Below are 15,293 nucleotides of genomic sequence, written 5' to 3'. Positions count from 1 at the left end.
TGTACAAACAGGCGGTTAGGTCTAACCATTCTTTTCAGGATGCGATATCTGTTGTCGACCTTCATACAAGCGTGGTCAGGGCTCTACACCAGCATATTGTCTGCCAATGCCGGTGGATTGGGCATTTCATCCCAAGGCAAATCAGACCAAGGGATGGAGATCTCCTTGCTTCGAACCATTTGTGCCACCCCCCCAGCTTGCATTAGGCTTGTCTCCTCAAGAATTGCTTGTAGACGTCCGATGACGTATTCCTTTATCTCGTGCGTACAGGAAGATGACACCCCCAGCAGGTACAGAGGCCACACAATAGTGTTACTAGCTGAAGCAAGCGTCATGAAACGCTCGGCACTATTATCAAGATCCGCTGCCTGGGTCGGGTCATGCAGAGTAGGGCCGTTGAAAGCACCCGGACTGGAAGGACTGGCCGACGGTGACCCTGGAGAAGACAATGCAGACGTTGTCGGCGACGGTGTAGCCCGCAGGGGTGGTCTTCTCACTTTAACAACGGCCACTGGTAAACCGTGACTTTCTGGTCTAGCATCCCTAAAGCCAACGACGCCGAAATGCTGCGGTACGCTTGCTAAAATAGCATCACGAAGCTTTTCGAGCGTGTCAACTGACTTTGCAAGTTGTAGTTTTGCCGCATACGTCCACGACAGTATTTGCTGATCGTGACAGCATTTGAAAAGTTCGCCAATAATGGTCTCGTGCACCAGCATCCTGATTGATCGAATGCCATTCCAAGTTGCCGCAAGTGTAAGTGCAGGATACACATGGCAATGATAACCGTCGAATACAGCGGGGTGAGCTTGTGAGAGGCTCACTGGTCGATAATGCCAGGATTCTGGAAGATCAGCTATGATATCGACAAACTCCTCGTCAACTTTTGACAACTGGTCAATGATTGCATCCTTGTGTTTTAGTTTGCCGCGCTTAATGTCATGTCGCAGTTGCAGAACCTTATAAATGGATCCTGACATCCGCCAGTTTGGGTCACCTGGGGGCGAAAGCATGCCCAACTGGTTCCGGAGGTCAACCAGTGGCTGAGGCATAGGCATACTTCTTTGGATACAGCTGATGAGAGCTATGTGGGTCAGCATTATGAACATACGCACTCCAGCCTTAGACCTGAATTGGCCGAGGCCGCGCATCTTTGCCAGGGCAGCGGCGCCGTTGAGGTGTTCTTGCCATGCCCGCACCGTTTGGGGGTTGCGGCCTGTGAGCATCTCGTATGTAGTTAAGATGAGGATGGACAGCATAGTTGTGTCCTTGACTGCCTCGGAGGGATCGCGTAAGGCTTCGTTTGTCAGACGAAGTGCCGTCCCGTAGCTTCGTCGCGCCCAGTCCATCGTTCGAGTGCACTTGGTGAGGTCGGAGAGGCCGGCCAAACCGACGGCGGTCATGCTCGCCATGACGCCGTCTACTTGCCGACCGGGAACCATGCTGGAAGGGCGCCAAATATCGAAGATGAAGTCATAGTTCTGATAGCAGGCGTTCTCATCAACAGAGACATAGCGAGAGAAAAAGTAGGCCGTACCGCGCTCCTGATAGGACGGCGAGAGCGAGTATAACAATGTGGCCGGTGGTGATGCAGGCCAGTTGCCTTCGTCGGGTGAGGGTAATAGACCATCGTCGTTCTCATTATCGCTGTCTTCGTCTTGGAAATAAGCAGGGTCGGGTGGTGAAACCCAAGGAGTCAGACGTGGTCGGTTCCTGATGGAGACATTCTGGGTCACCACTGACAACGCACGAGATGGCGTTGGGCGGCGAGGGCTCGCTCCCTTTGATATTTGGGGAAGCGGGTCGGAGCTCTCAGTATCGGTGTTGAACGGTCCAGCAAAGCCGTGCTCTGGAGCCTCAGCCGCGGCAATTGAAGCCGTCGGTTGCCTCGCACGACCCCGTGCCCTAGTTTTGGCAGCTTTCTTAATGACATGGGAGCTTTCATCCCGAAACATTAGATCGACGAGATTCCGATAGCCAGGGCATTGCTGTTGCCGTTTCTCGCACTGGCCGCAACTTGGCTCCTTCTGATCACACTGTTGATGGCATCGTTAGCTTCACTTCAGTTGAACTCTGTATCGTCAACCACAGCCTGGCCGCCTGCATGCCCGAAAGAATCTCGAAGGAACAAAGTTGCCATGGGCATGAAGGTAAGCTTAGTCGCCAGACACGAGAGAAAGGATCGCGCTCGAGCCTAAACTCACTCTAATCTTTCGCTCCCGACAGCTGGAGCAGCCTTTAGACGGTTTCCCGCAGTACACCATAATGAAATTCTCAAACCCTGGCCCTGTAGTTCCAGTTGGCCTGGTAAAGGAACAGAAATGCAGTAATGCTAAGAGCCAGCCAGGTAACGATATGGATAGCTCGCAGTGGGGGCCATCGTCAGGCTATAGTTTCCTCGATTTACGACATAGACCAGGGCGGGGGAAAGAACGAGAGGGAGATGAAATGCAGAACTGGACCTAGTCGGAAACCATATTCTAATGGGAGAGAACTGCCCAGCCTTGTCAGTCGAGAATGCGAGACGACCGCTCCAAGGTGGGGTGGGTGCCTTGCTTTCCTTGAGGTGTCGATCAGAAGGGATGCGAACAGCGGCGAGCGTTGTGCTATTGGGCCTCGAGTTTGTTGTGATTGGCACGTCTGGGAGGATGAGGATCTAGGCAGAATATGTGTGGGTTATCGCCTCCGCAGTTGCATCAGGTGTTTATAGGCCGTTCCAGAACGGAGGACCACGGTAACTGCACTGTAGTGCCAATATGGGGTTCATGAGTCTACTAGTATAACTGGGCAGTTGGGCCCTGTTTTGGGTGCTCGTAGCATCCGTGGATTCATGCCGTCGTGGAGCAAAATCCCTACAGCGAAATCAGGCTCTCTCAATGTCATCACACAGCCACACTTCTTGAGGGCGACAGATGCACACCATCTTCTACTCTTTGATGATCTGGCCTACCCTGCAGTGGGCTCTGTTCTGCCGTATACATTGGCATCGCACACATGTTGTAAAGTGCAGTGTGCCTTCTGCATCTTGCAGCGGTGGCTTTTAGGCAGCATGTCCCCGACGGGAATGGCTGCAGAAGCGTGCATTGTCAGGATCCACAAGCTGGACCAGAGCAGCTTAGCCCATTAGCTAGTGTTCAACGGTCATAATTCCCGCCTATGGAGCCCCAGCGACATACAGCCCGTTCATCGTCACATGCATGTCACACTGCCTATTCTATATCGGTACGTCTTCATCCAGAGGTGATTGATCAGTATGCGGCGGACATCATAGACCGGTATTCGTCCCAAAAAGAAGGGCTGGACCGAATCCGCCTTGGGCCAGCCATAAGTCACACAAATGCCGTCACCATCCTAAACAACAATATCCTGCCCGAATTTCTGTCCAGACTGCACTGGAAGCCTCATACCGGAGCGCTGCCACCAATCCATAAACATAATTCAAACGCCAGATGGGCCTACAGCCCAGAGACAATCACCGCTCGGCTTCCAGTCATGAAGGAGGAAGCTTCCTCAAGGTTGGTATTGCGGTCTTAGCGGGACGATTCAGCGCCTGAAAGCATTCCTCTCGAGTTCGAAGTTACTAGTGCTACACCACAGACAGGTTGAGTAGCATTTTACACGCATACAATATCGATTGATAACACCTGTGATTTGGCTGCTCGACATACACCTAGAGGACTTCTTATAAACGACCTATATCTCGCCGTATGTATACCAAAGAAAACCCCATACCTTTGTAATGTGCCCCAGGTAAAGGCTATGGGTATAAAAGATGTCGACTGTTTCTCACAGCTCCTCCCGAGTTCCGGAAGCAGCTTCTCCACCGATACCAACAGTCAGAAGCTTAGGGTTCGAATCAAACAGCGACCCGGACTGGTCATCACCATTGGACGGGCCGACATCGTCGTAAGGGAACGCATAGCCACGACCGTTAGAGCTGACCTCATGGCAGATGCGTGAATAGTGGTTTGTCCGGGTATCTCTGTAGTAGTTCCCGATCTTTTCATTCTCGGGTTGCTGGTCGTTTACAAGGAGCGTCGAACGGTTGAACGCTGCTGCAATGCGCGCGCCAATGGCACCCATCTCGGCCTGGTTCCGGGGATACCCGCCAAACGGCCCGGTGCTGCAACTGAAGATATCACGCGCGCTCGGCTGCGCAAATGACCCGACGCTGCCGAATGTCAGGAGATTGTCTGAGCCTACGCGGCCCTTAACGTCGCCCCATTCGGCCTGTGTGTTTACCGTCAGGTCAGCGGAGCGGTACTTGTCCCAGACAGCATCGACATATGGCTGGTAATATCCCTCGAACAGATTCGGCTTCATGACAATGCCTGAGTTGGGGCTGAGAGCACGCAGGTTGGCCGTATTGTCAGGCGTCCGTACAATAAGTTGGCTCCAGCCAACGTTTTCGCGGGCGTCTTGTGCACGCAACCCGTCGCAGACTGCGTCGAGGCCATTGTTTGGGAGCCCCGGTACGTTGGTGATCATACCCGAGTCATTCTCGAGAGTCAGGGACACGGGTATGCTCACAAAGTCGACATAGGAGATGTTGACGTACAGCTGGAAGCTGTTGAAGGTAAACTCGCAGAAACCCCATTCTAGGTTGTAGTTCGCATCAGACGGGTTTGTCGCCGAAGGCTCCACCACGGCCGGGCCTGGATTCAGGAGAAATTGGAGCGGGCCGTCCCGGGAGAACCAGATCCTCCCACCAGCGATTTGGGGGATCGTCACCTTTCGCATTGATCCTGGTGACCCCAGCGAGATGGCGCAGTCGACCTGTAGCGGGTTCAAGATATTGGGCGGCGATGTCGGATAGTAGCCCGTGACACCGTCAGCTCCAAGGAGGAACACGGCATTGTTCTTGTTGATATCCAACCCAGTTACGTGGGCGTAGGCATTGGAGGAGCCAGTGTTATTTCTCAGCAAAATGTCCAGCGTGGGTCTCGTCATGTTGATGGTCCGCAAGGTTCAAGTTGCAAGGGTACTGTGGCTGAGCGTTTGCTAATGTTGGCGGTTCCGAGTTTTATATGATGATGCAGTGCTATTGAAACCCCCGAGGAAGATACTGTGCTTCATATCAAAACGACATTATCGCATCTTTCCTATTGACTGTATGTGAGATCCAAAAAATGATAGCAAATGACCGGAGTGGCCATGTGCAGATGTCTGACGCCCTTGAAGGAAGAACCGGTGACAATCTTATAGCAACAAGGTGAGCAAGTGTGATACGCTGAATGCCCACTCTCTCCTGGAATGACGAAATAGACGACATGGTTGTGTGGGCTAGTGCTCGCTACCAGCACGGCATACCAGGTTTCCAAGATCCATCTGACGACTCCAGCCGGCAAGCCAAAGCCCAGTAACCACACGGTGGTAGTACTGATGGGGTGTAGCCAAAAAAAAAAAAAAAAAGGAAGGCTACTTATACTATACATATCGCTCAAACGCAAATGTTTCCTTGGGGACGCAAGATAATGCCTAATAGTGAACGGGGACTATACAGAAAGAACCGCCACAGGGGTGTGCAGGACGTAAAATCCGGGGTAAAGTGTCTCGGCCAATTTTTCTAGAAAGGCCCCGTATATCACACGCCCAGGATGGATGAGCAGAGCCGTGGAGGTGCACTACAACGCTATGACAATCTGATACGACGATGAGCCGACACCGGCCATCGATCTCCTGCATGTATTGATGGCCATGTGCGTTCTTCTAGAATGATGGGACTCGCATGAATGTGCTGCTGATCCCCCTCAAATGGAGAGAGTTGGGAAAGAAGTTTGGAGTAACATTGGGGACGTGCGGTGGTGTATGGGGCTTGAGACATTAGAATATCCAATTGCCGACTGCCCACGAGCAATTTGTGTGTCAAAGTAATGTCAGATGACGCTCTGGGGTCGACAGCCGAGCTGGATTGGCACTCTACACTTACTTGGTGTAGACTGTGTCCCTCGATTATCGTCCAAACTACGTTGATAAAGACACTAGTAATGCAATGCCATTCTTTTGCGGTCTTTGGCATGGCTTGGAGATTGGCGGTCGTTGAGCGCGTTGCAATGGTGTTAGCTCCGTCGCAAGTGAGGCCTGGCTTGGAAGAACCTATTGACATCTCACGCCGATCTACAACTTTCCATAGACGTTGGCCAGGCCATGCAAAATCAAAACTCATGATTTGGAGATTTCTATTTGTATAGAAACTTAATCAGAATGCCAAACAACATTATCATGAATAAAGAAAGGGGTTAACATGGGGGGAAACACAAGCGTGCGTTGCATTCCTTCAGCAGCCTGCGCATCGTACAACTCCGTTCACCGCGCTACATGCTCAATGACAAAAAACACAACCTAAAAGGATACATCATCGCTGAAATGGTATAATGAAAAAATGACAAAATAATCAACAGGCCAAAATCAAAGCCAGACAACAGTCCAAGGCTGTTCTTGGAGTGCTAAAGAAATCAGAAGAACAGGGCATTCAAAAGCAAGAACCCCACGACAAGAGACCACGAAGGAGCCTCTAACGAAGCGACCCCTTGTTGACTTCCTTGATCTCCCTGAGCACTGTGACTTTCGTGCCCGGATTGCCCCGACACCGTTTGGTTATTGGTCATGTTCGTTTGGGCACTGAAGAAGAAGGAAGTAACATCAGGGATGTTGCAGATGGCGTCTGGCGCCGAGGGATCAACACAGCGGCTCAAATGATCGGCTCTACGGCTATCAAGTGACGAGTTGAAGTATGCCTTCACGGATGCCACCGTCAAAATCGCGTCCTTTTTGGGGGGGCCGCCAGACCAGAGGGGGTTGCCGTTGCTCCAGTGCTGGAGGATCAAATGACCACCATCGGTCGGAACGGCACTGCCGTTCATCCTGCCAATCATTTTGTTGTCGGCGTAGAATATGACTTGATCACGGAGGTAGTCGATACGGTATTCATGGAAGTCGGTAGTGGGGTTGAAGCCCAGGTTGACTTTGACGAAGTTACCAGTTCCCGCGGCATCGTAGCCCTTCTCCATCGACGCGCGAGACTGCAGGACGATGTTGGCCGGATATGTGTTGTTCTCCGGGTTGAATTCCCTTGTGAGAAACTCAATATCAATCTCTTGCGTGTCGTTGTGATACTATGAACGCTGTTAGTAATCCTCTTCGGCTATCTTCAGATACCAGTGACGGTATCTTACCCAGAAAAAAGCTGCGCATGTCCCAGCAACGTCAGGGACCTTCATCATTGCTCGAAAGGAGCCATAATGGAGATCGTTTCGAGCTGAGTCAATCTCTGCGACAGGAACAAGGCCATCTACTGTCGAGCTCTCGACAAGTAACTGAAGCCCGGCATCCGCTTTGGTTGAGCTGAGCCCGAAGGAGCTGGAGCCCTCATGGACAGAGGCTACATTCGTCGGCATGAATTTTTCTCCAAGAGGGCCTCTCGCGTTTTTGTTGGTTTTGTTGAACTCCTGTCGTACCCAATCGGTGTTGCTCTGAATGTCCTTGACCTTGGTGAAATCGGTCTCGATCAGGTCGGTGAAGACCACTTGTGTACTGGTGATGTTTGCCGCATATCCGCATTCGCAGGCAGCCTGGGCGAGACAAGGCAGTATGACAAGCGCCGCCAGATAGGTCGTTGCCATGTTCCTCATGATGTCTACAGTTTTGAGAAGTTGTTGTATGTGATCAAAGATGTGTGTATGTGTGTGTGTGTGTGTGTGTTTGTGTTTTATGTGTATTACTTCCAGAGTAGCACACGGATCGTCGTCTAAAGTTTTGACAGATAATTGAAGAAAACCAAAGCGCACATGGAACCAGTCCAGGCGTGCATAAGCAGAAATAAAGATGATGGGATGAAATTATTGGCGCTCAGGCGAGGTAGAAAAATACGTATGGAACGAAGGATGGAGTAAAGACAGCAGTGCGAAACATAAGAAGTAATTCAAATTCTCGAGGGAGTGAAGGAGACTATGGGCAAACTTGTACTTGAGCGAGACAGGAAAAGCAAGGTATAATCGAAAGGAAGCGGCGCCGTGTGACCATCGTATCCGTGGCTGTGGCTCGCCAGCAAGCCAAGATACAACACTCCTTCGTCACTTCCACGGTGACAACTATTATTCTTAGCGCAATACCAATAGTTCGCGAACAGACAGCCTCGAACGAGTGTATTTGGGGGTCAAAGGGACTCCATTCGCGAACAAAGATGGAGGTAACGATGTGACAGTACTGCTGAATCATTGCCATTCCACATGATGGCAGTGAGATATACAGATATCATGACCGTTGGCCACGTGAATGCTGTCATCTTTCTCAATGATACTAAGATCAGTCTGAAACGACCCCAGCCAGCTTGCCAGGACAAAGAATCAACACGTAATGTACACCTAACTGTCTCCTGCTGTTTAGCTCATGAGTCCGTGTGTGAGTGGTGGCGTTCCAGCCACACCGGCCGTGTAATATCGTGTCACGTTGAGCTGTGTTGTTTTCGCTGCAGGATCCCGCACGATAGGTATCAGACGAAGGGTGCTGAAAGACCAGCGGCGGGCCCGTGCGGCGTGACGGGTAGCATGGAGCCAGAGTCCAATGTCGTGGCCAAAGCCACTTCGTTAGAGACTCGCCGATGGGGTTATTCGTGTCAAAGGAAGTGCACAATGGGAAGAAAGAAGCTGTGCCTCTGGTGGTGTTGGAGACGGTGGGGCCCCGCTGAGTGGCTCATAATCCTACTCAAACTGACCCTGTTTGTGTTTCCCCGTTTCATGTCTTACATAAATCGAGTTAAGCTTGGGTTTGGTCCACTTCAATGAGCTATTGCTCAGAATGCATCGCCATCCAGTTTTGCTTTATTCAACCTTACCATGACTCACTTGGGTTGGGGAATCCTTGCTCATGCAAGCGCTGATCGAGTTTTGAAGTTGTTCTGGTTAGCCTGGCCATTTGCGGCTTTGCTAATAGCACACTCGGAGGAGTTGAAGCCCATCATCATCTTGGGATGAAGCAAAAAACTCCAGCATTCCGTTAATTAGTATGACTTCCAGCAAATAGGTTTAGATGCAGACTGGACCTAGCCCACGAGGTTGAATAGCGTCCACATAGCTTCACTGCCCCAGTGCAATCGTTGGCGGCGAGTTGCATATAGCCACTCACCAACGCGATACCGATTAGCATTCTCAACTCAATCCTAGGCTCTTGTTCTTTGGTTGGGGGCACACAGCTGTGCAGGCTTAGCTGTTGAGGTCACACTCGGTCTTCCTCTAGCCAAGTTGGCGCAGGCTCATGCCTCTCTCGTTCCCCATCATCCTCCGTTTAATATTCAATCCAGCGTGGTTCTTGAGAAGGTGTCAACCAAACAAGCGAACCGTTGGTTTCGTGGTCGTTAAGCATACCAATTTGATCGTCGCATCATCCATATAGAGTCCATCGGCTAGCACGGTGTGGAGTAGAGGATTTCATGAGGAGAAGTGATATTTCGATGCTAAACTCCTAGGAAACTATCTATACACATGTGCTCGCAAAGCCAGCTCCTCCCTTTCATCCCAACTGATTAAGCAGACCCGGAAATTTCTCATCTCGGGATATGCCTTTACCACCAGCCAAAACTACCACCATGATCCCTTTTCTCTCCAGCCAATCATGCCAAAGATGCATTCCATAGTAGAGACAATTAAAATCAAAGTCATATGATGAAATTCCAATAGAAGCAAATACTGCAGTCTGTATATCGCACAAGGTATCTGAGCAGAGCCAAACGAAACAAACAGAACTGAACTAAACGCGCGACAGAATGGAAACATCGATGAAATAAAGAGCAGAAAGACTAGTCGGACCATTGAAGCAGCGAAGATAACCATAGGAGGAAATAACGAAAAAACAAAAAGATGGAAAAAAAGGATATCAGCAAAGCGCAAACATTAGTAAGGACTAATACAACAAACGCAAAACCAGTCAATACCAACCCCATCATCCTGGACCAGCCATCAGTGCCCTGAGGCAGTCTTTGGGATGCGTGAGCAGGGCCCGAATTATCCCTATTCCCCAGACTTGATTTACCGAGGAATCCGTGCCGAACCCAATGCCCCCAACCCTTCTCCGTATTCCTGCCCCATTATCGCTCAAGACCGAGTCCAATGCTGGGACGTTTAAATAAGAAATCATCCCAACGAAAAACAGAGATTCAGAACCAGTTGAGCAGGCTGGTTATGCGCAATGACCGTCCCGAAGCCAAATATTCTCTCAGCTGCGCCGCCTCTTCCATGCCAACGGGGCAGGCCACAGACCAAGAGGGTATGTTCGATGAACAACTCCAAATCCTTTTGCGCCACAAATGTCAAAGTTCAACCCATCAGACGTAGAGGTATATGCCAAGGAGAAAGGACGACCCGGATGGGCCGCCTGAAAGGGAAAAAATAAAGAAAAAGATAGGAAACGAGACAAAAGAAATCGTTCAGTCATCTCGCAACTAATACACACTGTCCTCGTCCGCCCCCTGAGATGTCATCGAGGGGGTCGAGACGCTCGAGGACGCTTCCATGTCGTCGACATAGCCGACGAGCGCTTGCGCGTGGAGTCGAAAGGACTCGCCCATCAGTCGGGTGATTCTGGTACGTAGTTAGCATCGTCCTTTGCCATTTGGCAACTATTTGATATGGCGTGCGCCGACTTACCCCCAAACTACGACTTCGTCCAACATGCTGCCCCATAGGCGGGCAACAACAGAGCTGATTTGGGAAGCGTATACCTCATCAATGTCCTTTTCGAAGAGTTGCCGAACCTTGTTGTACATGACGAGCTCTTCCTCAGTCGCCTGCTCCTCGTCATGTTCCAGACGGTAGAGCCACAGCGAGAGGATAATCATCAAATCAAGTCCGCACAAGGCATGCTCAACGCTCCAATTTGTTGGTGAGGTGCGCGCAACCCAGCGAACGCCCTGAACTACAGCGATCTCGATGCAGTTGTAGCATTCTTGAATGACCTTAATCATCTCACTGGAACGCTTAACGCGGTCCCGCGCATGGGTCATGGCAGCCGCGACCTCGTACGAGTCGTGATAGCGCAATGCCTCTTGCACAGATTTCAAGTCAACCTCCAAACGGACTCGTGCATTTCGATACAGCGCCTTCGCGTTGAAGATGAGGGGATGGCCTTTGTGAGGAGCACTCAGTGGGACAGTAACATTCTCGGGCTCGCAGAGTTCGAGAGATTTCTCCCACGTCTCTAGTGCAAGTCTGAGCTTGTACTCGGTTACAACATCTTGAAGGGCCTCGGGGCTGCGCTTGTGGTACCATACTTCAAGGAACAACGCGTTGATCATAACCCGCGACGCAAACGCGCTGTACCTGAGTGTCTCTCCCTGGAACAGGTTGTCATGCGCTTCCATAAAGGTGACCATGGGTGATGCCTTCAAGTGCTCATGCCAAGCGGTTTCATCCATAACATTGAGATTCCAGAGCGCTTCACTCGAGGGTAGCTGCAGGTCTTCGAACTCGTTGAAGCTGATTGCAGGCGTGTGATTGTATGTCAGGGTGAGGAGTCCGAAGAAAATGTAGACGGCATAGTACGTGCGGCGACATCCCTCATCCTCGATCCACTCGTTGCGACTAGGCTGAGCTCCGTCGCGAGCCTCCTGGCGAAGCTTGAGCTCGTATCTGTTTCCAGCGACCATGTTGGCAAGCAAACTCTTGATGGAGCAAGTCCACTCTAGTCCCTTGGGATCACCACTCCAGCTGGCAAAGATCATGTTGAGAAGAGAGGCTTGCATGGTCCATACGGGACACTTGCGAGAGCTAAAGTTCTCCTTGTTTAGGAGGAACTGGTTCACGAGCACCTTGGACCCAATGTGGAGCATGTAGGCTTGATCTTGGTCAAAGGCATAAAGCGCTCCAATACTAAGCACCGCGAGTAACAAGGCCGGAGAGACCTTGTTTGAATCAAAGGAGGCAGGGTGCAAGAACGGCAAGTGGTGATGAAACAGTCCAAAGTATGTCGACAGAAAGCGGTTCAACGTGGTCAAATTAGGCAAACGAAAGCCCTCCGGAATAGCATGCTCAGTGTCGTTAGCCCGAATATTGTCAAGAATCTGGTTACGCTCATCGTCGCTGGCAACCTGAGGAGCGCGGAAGCCTGCTGAAGACAACGCTGCCTCGTTGACGAACGGGCTCTGTGGCACAGGGGTCCCAGCCGCTGAGTTGGGCAGCGAATTGATCATAGACTGGAGGGCAGGAACGAGGCCGTTGCACGTCTGGCCATTGATTGGCGGCAGTTGAACGTTGTGGAGGGGTTGCAGGGTGCTTCCACTGTTAAAGGACTGCTGAGACTCAAAGGAGCCAGATGCCGAGGATGCAATGGAGTGTGCTTTGGGCTCCGATGACTGAGACATGAAGCTTTCCCACTGGGGTACGGGGATTGCGCCATTAGGGTACGTGACTGTGGGCTCCATAGCATGGGGCGAGTAAGGCATCGACGGGCTGCCTTCGTAGTGACTCCCAGCAGAACGCGCTCCCGCCGCGGCCTTATGCTGGAAATCGGCAACGAGCATGGCGGCAGTCTCAACATCGAGGGTGCCATCATGAGAAGCGGCCTCAAGCTGGTCTATCGCAGACTGATCGAGTATGGGTGTTTTGGAAGGGCCACCGATGGCTCTCGTCTTGGGACCAGAGCGTCGTTTGCCGTCGCTGTGCAAAGGGACGCCTCCATCCTTGGCATGCACCGTTCGGTCATGTCGAAGGAGAAGATCGCGACGGACGAAGGTACTCCGGCACTTCATGCACTTGAATGGGCGCTCTTTCGTATCTAGCACAAGTTGGTCAGCCTGATGGATGATGGCGATAATTTTGTCGACGTTGCAATTGGGGAGTTTTTCCCCCTGCGGACGCGTGCTCGAAAGTCCAGCCGACGATGACTGATAGGAGGGGAGGGGTTGTTATTTGTGGCGAGGGGTTCCCAGTAACGTGAAAGCTTGCGCGGTAGGGAGTGAGGGGGAGGGAGAGGGGTTCGGAAACAACTTACGAGAGCGCTCATGTCTACTACGATGCTCACTTCTGCTAAAGGCTCTGTTGCAAAACTGGCATTTGTATTTGCGTTCCGGTGCGAGTGAGGCCTTGCGAGAGGCCGGTGTGGATGAAGCGGACGTGGGAAGAACCGCAACGCTTGCGCCGGGCATCTTGACGGCTTGGGTCGTTGTCGCGTATTTTTTTTTCTGAGATCAGGATGGGGTAGTGGTGTCGGGTGGCTGGGAAAGCTATTGCGACAGCGACAGCGACAGCGAACGGCAACGAAGGTGATGTGCGGGCGGCGTGTTCAAGACAACGGCTCTCGATGGATTGTAACGATGGTTGAAATCGCCTGGCTCGTAGTTTCCCTCCTCGCTCGGCGCGCTCCCGTGGAGTTTAAAGTGTGTCTTGATTAGACTGGTGGATGTTGCTGGTCATTTGGTTCGATATTCTGGTCATAGGAAGGACGTAAGATTGGTGTGAGGAAGAAAAAGCTGGCTTAGAGCCAGTATATAAAGCGGCTTGTCTGGAGGCGACAGGCGCACTTGAGTGTGTTGATGGTAGGAAGCCAGGAAGGGCGACGGCCACGTTGAGTTGCGTATTGGAGATGAACGATGATCACGAGTGGGAGAAAGGAGGAGACGGAAGAGGGGAAGTCCAGGAAAAAAGTAGGAGGGGAGCAGGAGGAGGAAGAGCGAGGCCTTGTGAGAACGGTGGGGACAGTCGAGTGCGACAGTGGGAGGGACGCTGGTGTATTGGAGGGGGGGGCAGGAGGGGATGGGGGCAGAGAGGGGGGATAGAGGAAGGAGGACCACGCTGGCCGGAGCTGGACAGGTACCTAAAAACAAGTACCTTTTCCACTGTAAAGAAGCGGGAAACAGGTAGACAGTAGTCAAGGAAAGTACGTACCCAGGGGTTGGCAGGTACTGCTGGAAGACGATTAGGGCAGGCATGGTTGGCAGGTGAGGTGCCTTGGACAAGCAGGTTGGAACATCAAGCCGGGAGAGGTAGAGCAGAGGTACCTCCCAGCAAGGTGGATCCCCGAGCCACTCGCTGAGATGGATGCAAGGCGGACAAGACGGGACTGCACAACGGGCACTGCACACACACACATTCGCACACATATACACCAAGAGGAGAACAGAGTTCGTTCACCGGGCCACCAGAGCAAAATAGACCCGACCCGACTTCCTCCATTAGAATGAGCAAGGGATAAGATGGGCAAGAGGTGGAGGGGGTGGAGGGGTGGAGGGGGGAAGGGGAGGGGAGCCCTGAGGTGGGAGTGGAGGGGGAGACGACGACCCGACACCCAGATTCAGCACCTGGTCCAACGGACAGCGAACAGCGGGTCAGAGGTGTCCAGCGGCGGCCGGCCCAGGGCAGGGCGGGCAAAGCGGGCAGGGAAGGCAACACAGGTAGGTAGTCACGAGTGGGAGAGGGGCAACGAGGACTCGACAACAAACGAGCACCGCTGCCGCGCTGCCGTCTGTTGTATAGTATTCAAGGTAGACCAGAGTGACCGGTCGAACGCCTTAGATTGGATGGGGGATTAAAGCAATGGCGAATGTGAAAGGTGTATTGGGCGCAGAACTGGAAAGCTGTCGTGTTGCGTCTGTTGCTGTGTCCCGCTCGCTCTCTATCTTCCATCCGGTCTGTCGCTGTTGCTGCTGCCGTCGCTGGCACCAATGCACGCACACACAGCCCACAAAAGAATAATAGCTCGCCGAACAGGGTAAGAGATACGTACTCTGTACCTCTCCCAGTCTCCCGTCTCCATATTTACGTCTTCGAAAAGGTACAAAGTGTAAGTACCTTGAGCTACTCGTAAAGAGAGCCGGAGCTATGTAAGCTGCACTGAACATCATGCTCCATGTACCCCTCTGGCAGTTGCAGCGTGGGGAAGTACATCTCTTCTACTTCTCTTCGTCCAGCTGGCCGCAAAACATCCATTCGGATTTCTTTCTCTACGTGTACTGTCTTTGATCTATGAGTCTAGAAGCCGCCGGGGAGGGTGGGACATGGATTCAACAAAAGCTAGCAATTACCAATTATGCCTCTGCTGTATTGTTTCTTTGCTTAAAGCAATTTAAGAAAAATTCTCGGAACCAAAAGCGTGTATCATTGTAAAGCACCGTCATCTCGTTTGATACATGAGAACCGCGGTGCTATCTCAATCTAAGACAGCTTTAGGGGCTAAGGACTAGAAGGATAAGGGGGAAGCGGGAAGGGGGAAAAAAAAATTATGAGAAAAAAGCTGACCATCCAAAAAAGGGGGATATCTGTTTGGATTGGAGGGGTCAAAACAAGAGACAGAGACAAACAGAGGTA

At 51.8% G+C, this 15,293-nt stretch overlaps 5 protein-coding genes across 5 annotated transcripts; all 5 read right to left on the bottom strand.

Annotated features, from left to right (window-relative positions):
- Positions 1-83: 83 nt before the first annotated feature.
- Positions 84-2,264, bottom strand: CTRU02_213501 (C6 finger domain-containing protein; the record flags this gene model as incomplete). Its single annotated transcript, XM_036730769.1, has 2 exons — positions 84-2,036; positions 2,205-2,264. 2 exons carry the CDS (start codon positions 2,262-2,264, stop codon positions 84-86), a joined length of 2,013 nt encoding a protein of 670 aa, XP_036577546.1.
- A 1,522-nt stretch (positions 2,265-3,786) lies between these two features.
- Positions 3,787-4,950, bottom strand: CTRU02_213500 (glucanase b; the record flags this gene model as incomplete). The annotated part of the gene is made up of 1 exon (XM_036730772.1): positions 3,787-4,950. The coding sequence occupies one exon, from the start codon at positions 4,948-4,950 to the stop codon at positions 3,787-3,789; it is 1,164 nt and encodes a 387-aa protein (XP_036577547.1).
- Positions 4,951-6,455: 1,505 nt separating this feature from the next.
- On the bottom strand, positions 6,456-7,631 carry CTRU02_213499 (glycoside hydrolase family 16 protein; the record flags this gene model as incomplete). Its single annotated transcript, XM_036730773.1, has 2 exons — positions 6,456-7,115; positions 7,176-7,631. 2 exons carry the CDS (start codon positions 7,629-7,631, stop codon positions 6,456-6,458), a joined length of 1,116 nt encoding a protein of 371 aa, XP_036577549.1.
- Positions 7,632-9,575: 1,944 nt separating this feature from the next.
- CTRU02_213498 (uncharacterized protein) lies at positions 9,576-9,940 on the bottom strand (the record flags this gene model as incomplete). Its single annotated transcript, XM_070206067.1, has 2 exons — positions 9,576-9,772; positions 9,829-9,940. 2 exons carry the CDS (start codon positions 9,938-9,940, stop codon positions 9,576-9,578), a joined length of 309 nt encoding a protein of 102 aa, XP_070060099.1.
- A 495-nt stretch (positions 9,941-10,435) lies between these two features.
- On the bottom strand, positions 10,436-13,135 carry CTRU02_213497 (C2H2 type zinc finger domain-containing protein; the record flags this gene model as incomplete). The annotated part of the gene is made up of 3 exons (XM_036730775.1): positions 10,436-10,574; positions 10,641-12,765; positions 12,982-13,135. The coding sequence occupies 3 exons, from the start codon at positions 13,133-13,135 to the stop codon at positions 10,436-10,438; spliced, it is 2,418 nt and encodes an 805-aa protein (XP_036577551.1).
- Between the last annotated feature and the right edge of the window lie 2,158 nt (positions 13,136-15,293).

The sequence above is a fragment of the Colletotrichum truncatum genome (genome assembly GCF_014235925.2).
Source record: "Colletotrichum truncatum strain CMES1059 chromosome Unknown Contig_0010, whole genome shotgun sequence".
NCBI classification, from domain to species: domain Eukaryota; kingdom Fungi; phylum Ascomycota; class Sordariomycetes; order Glomerellales; family Glomerellaceae; genus Colletotrichum; species Colletotrichum truncatum.
This window is presented reverse-complemented; position numbering and strand designations above follow the sequence as displayed.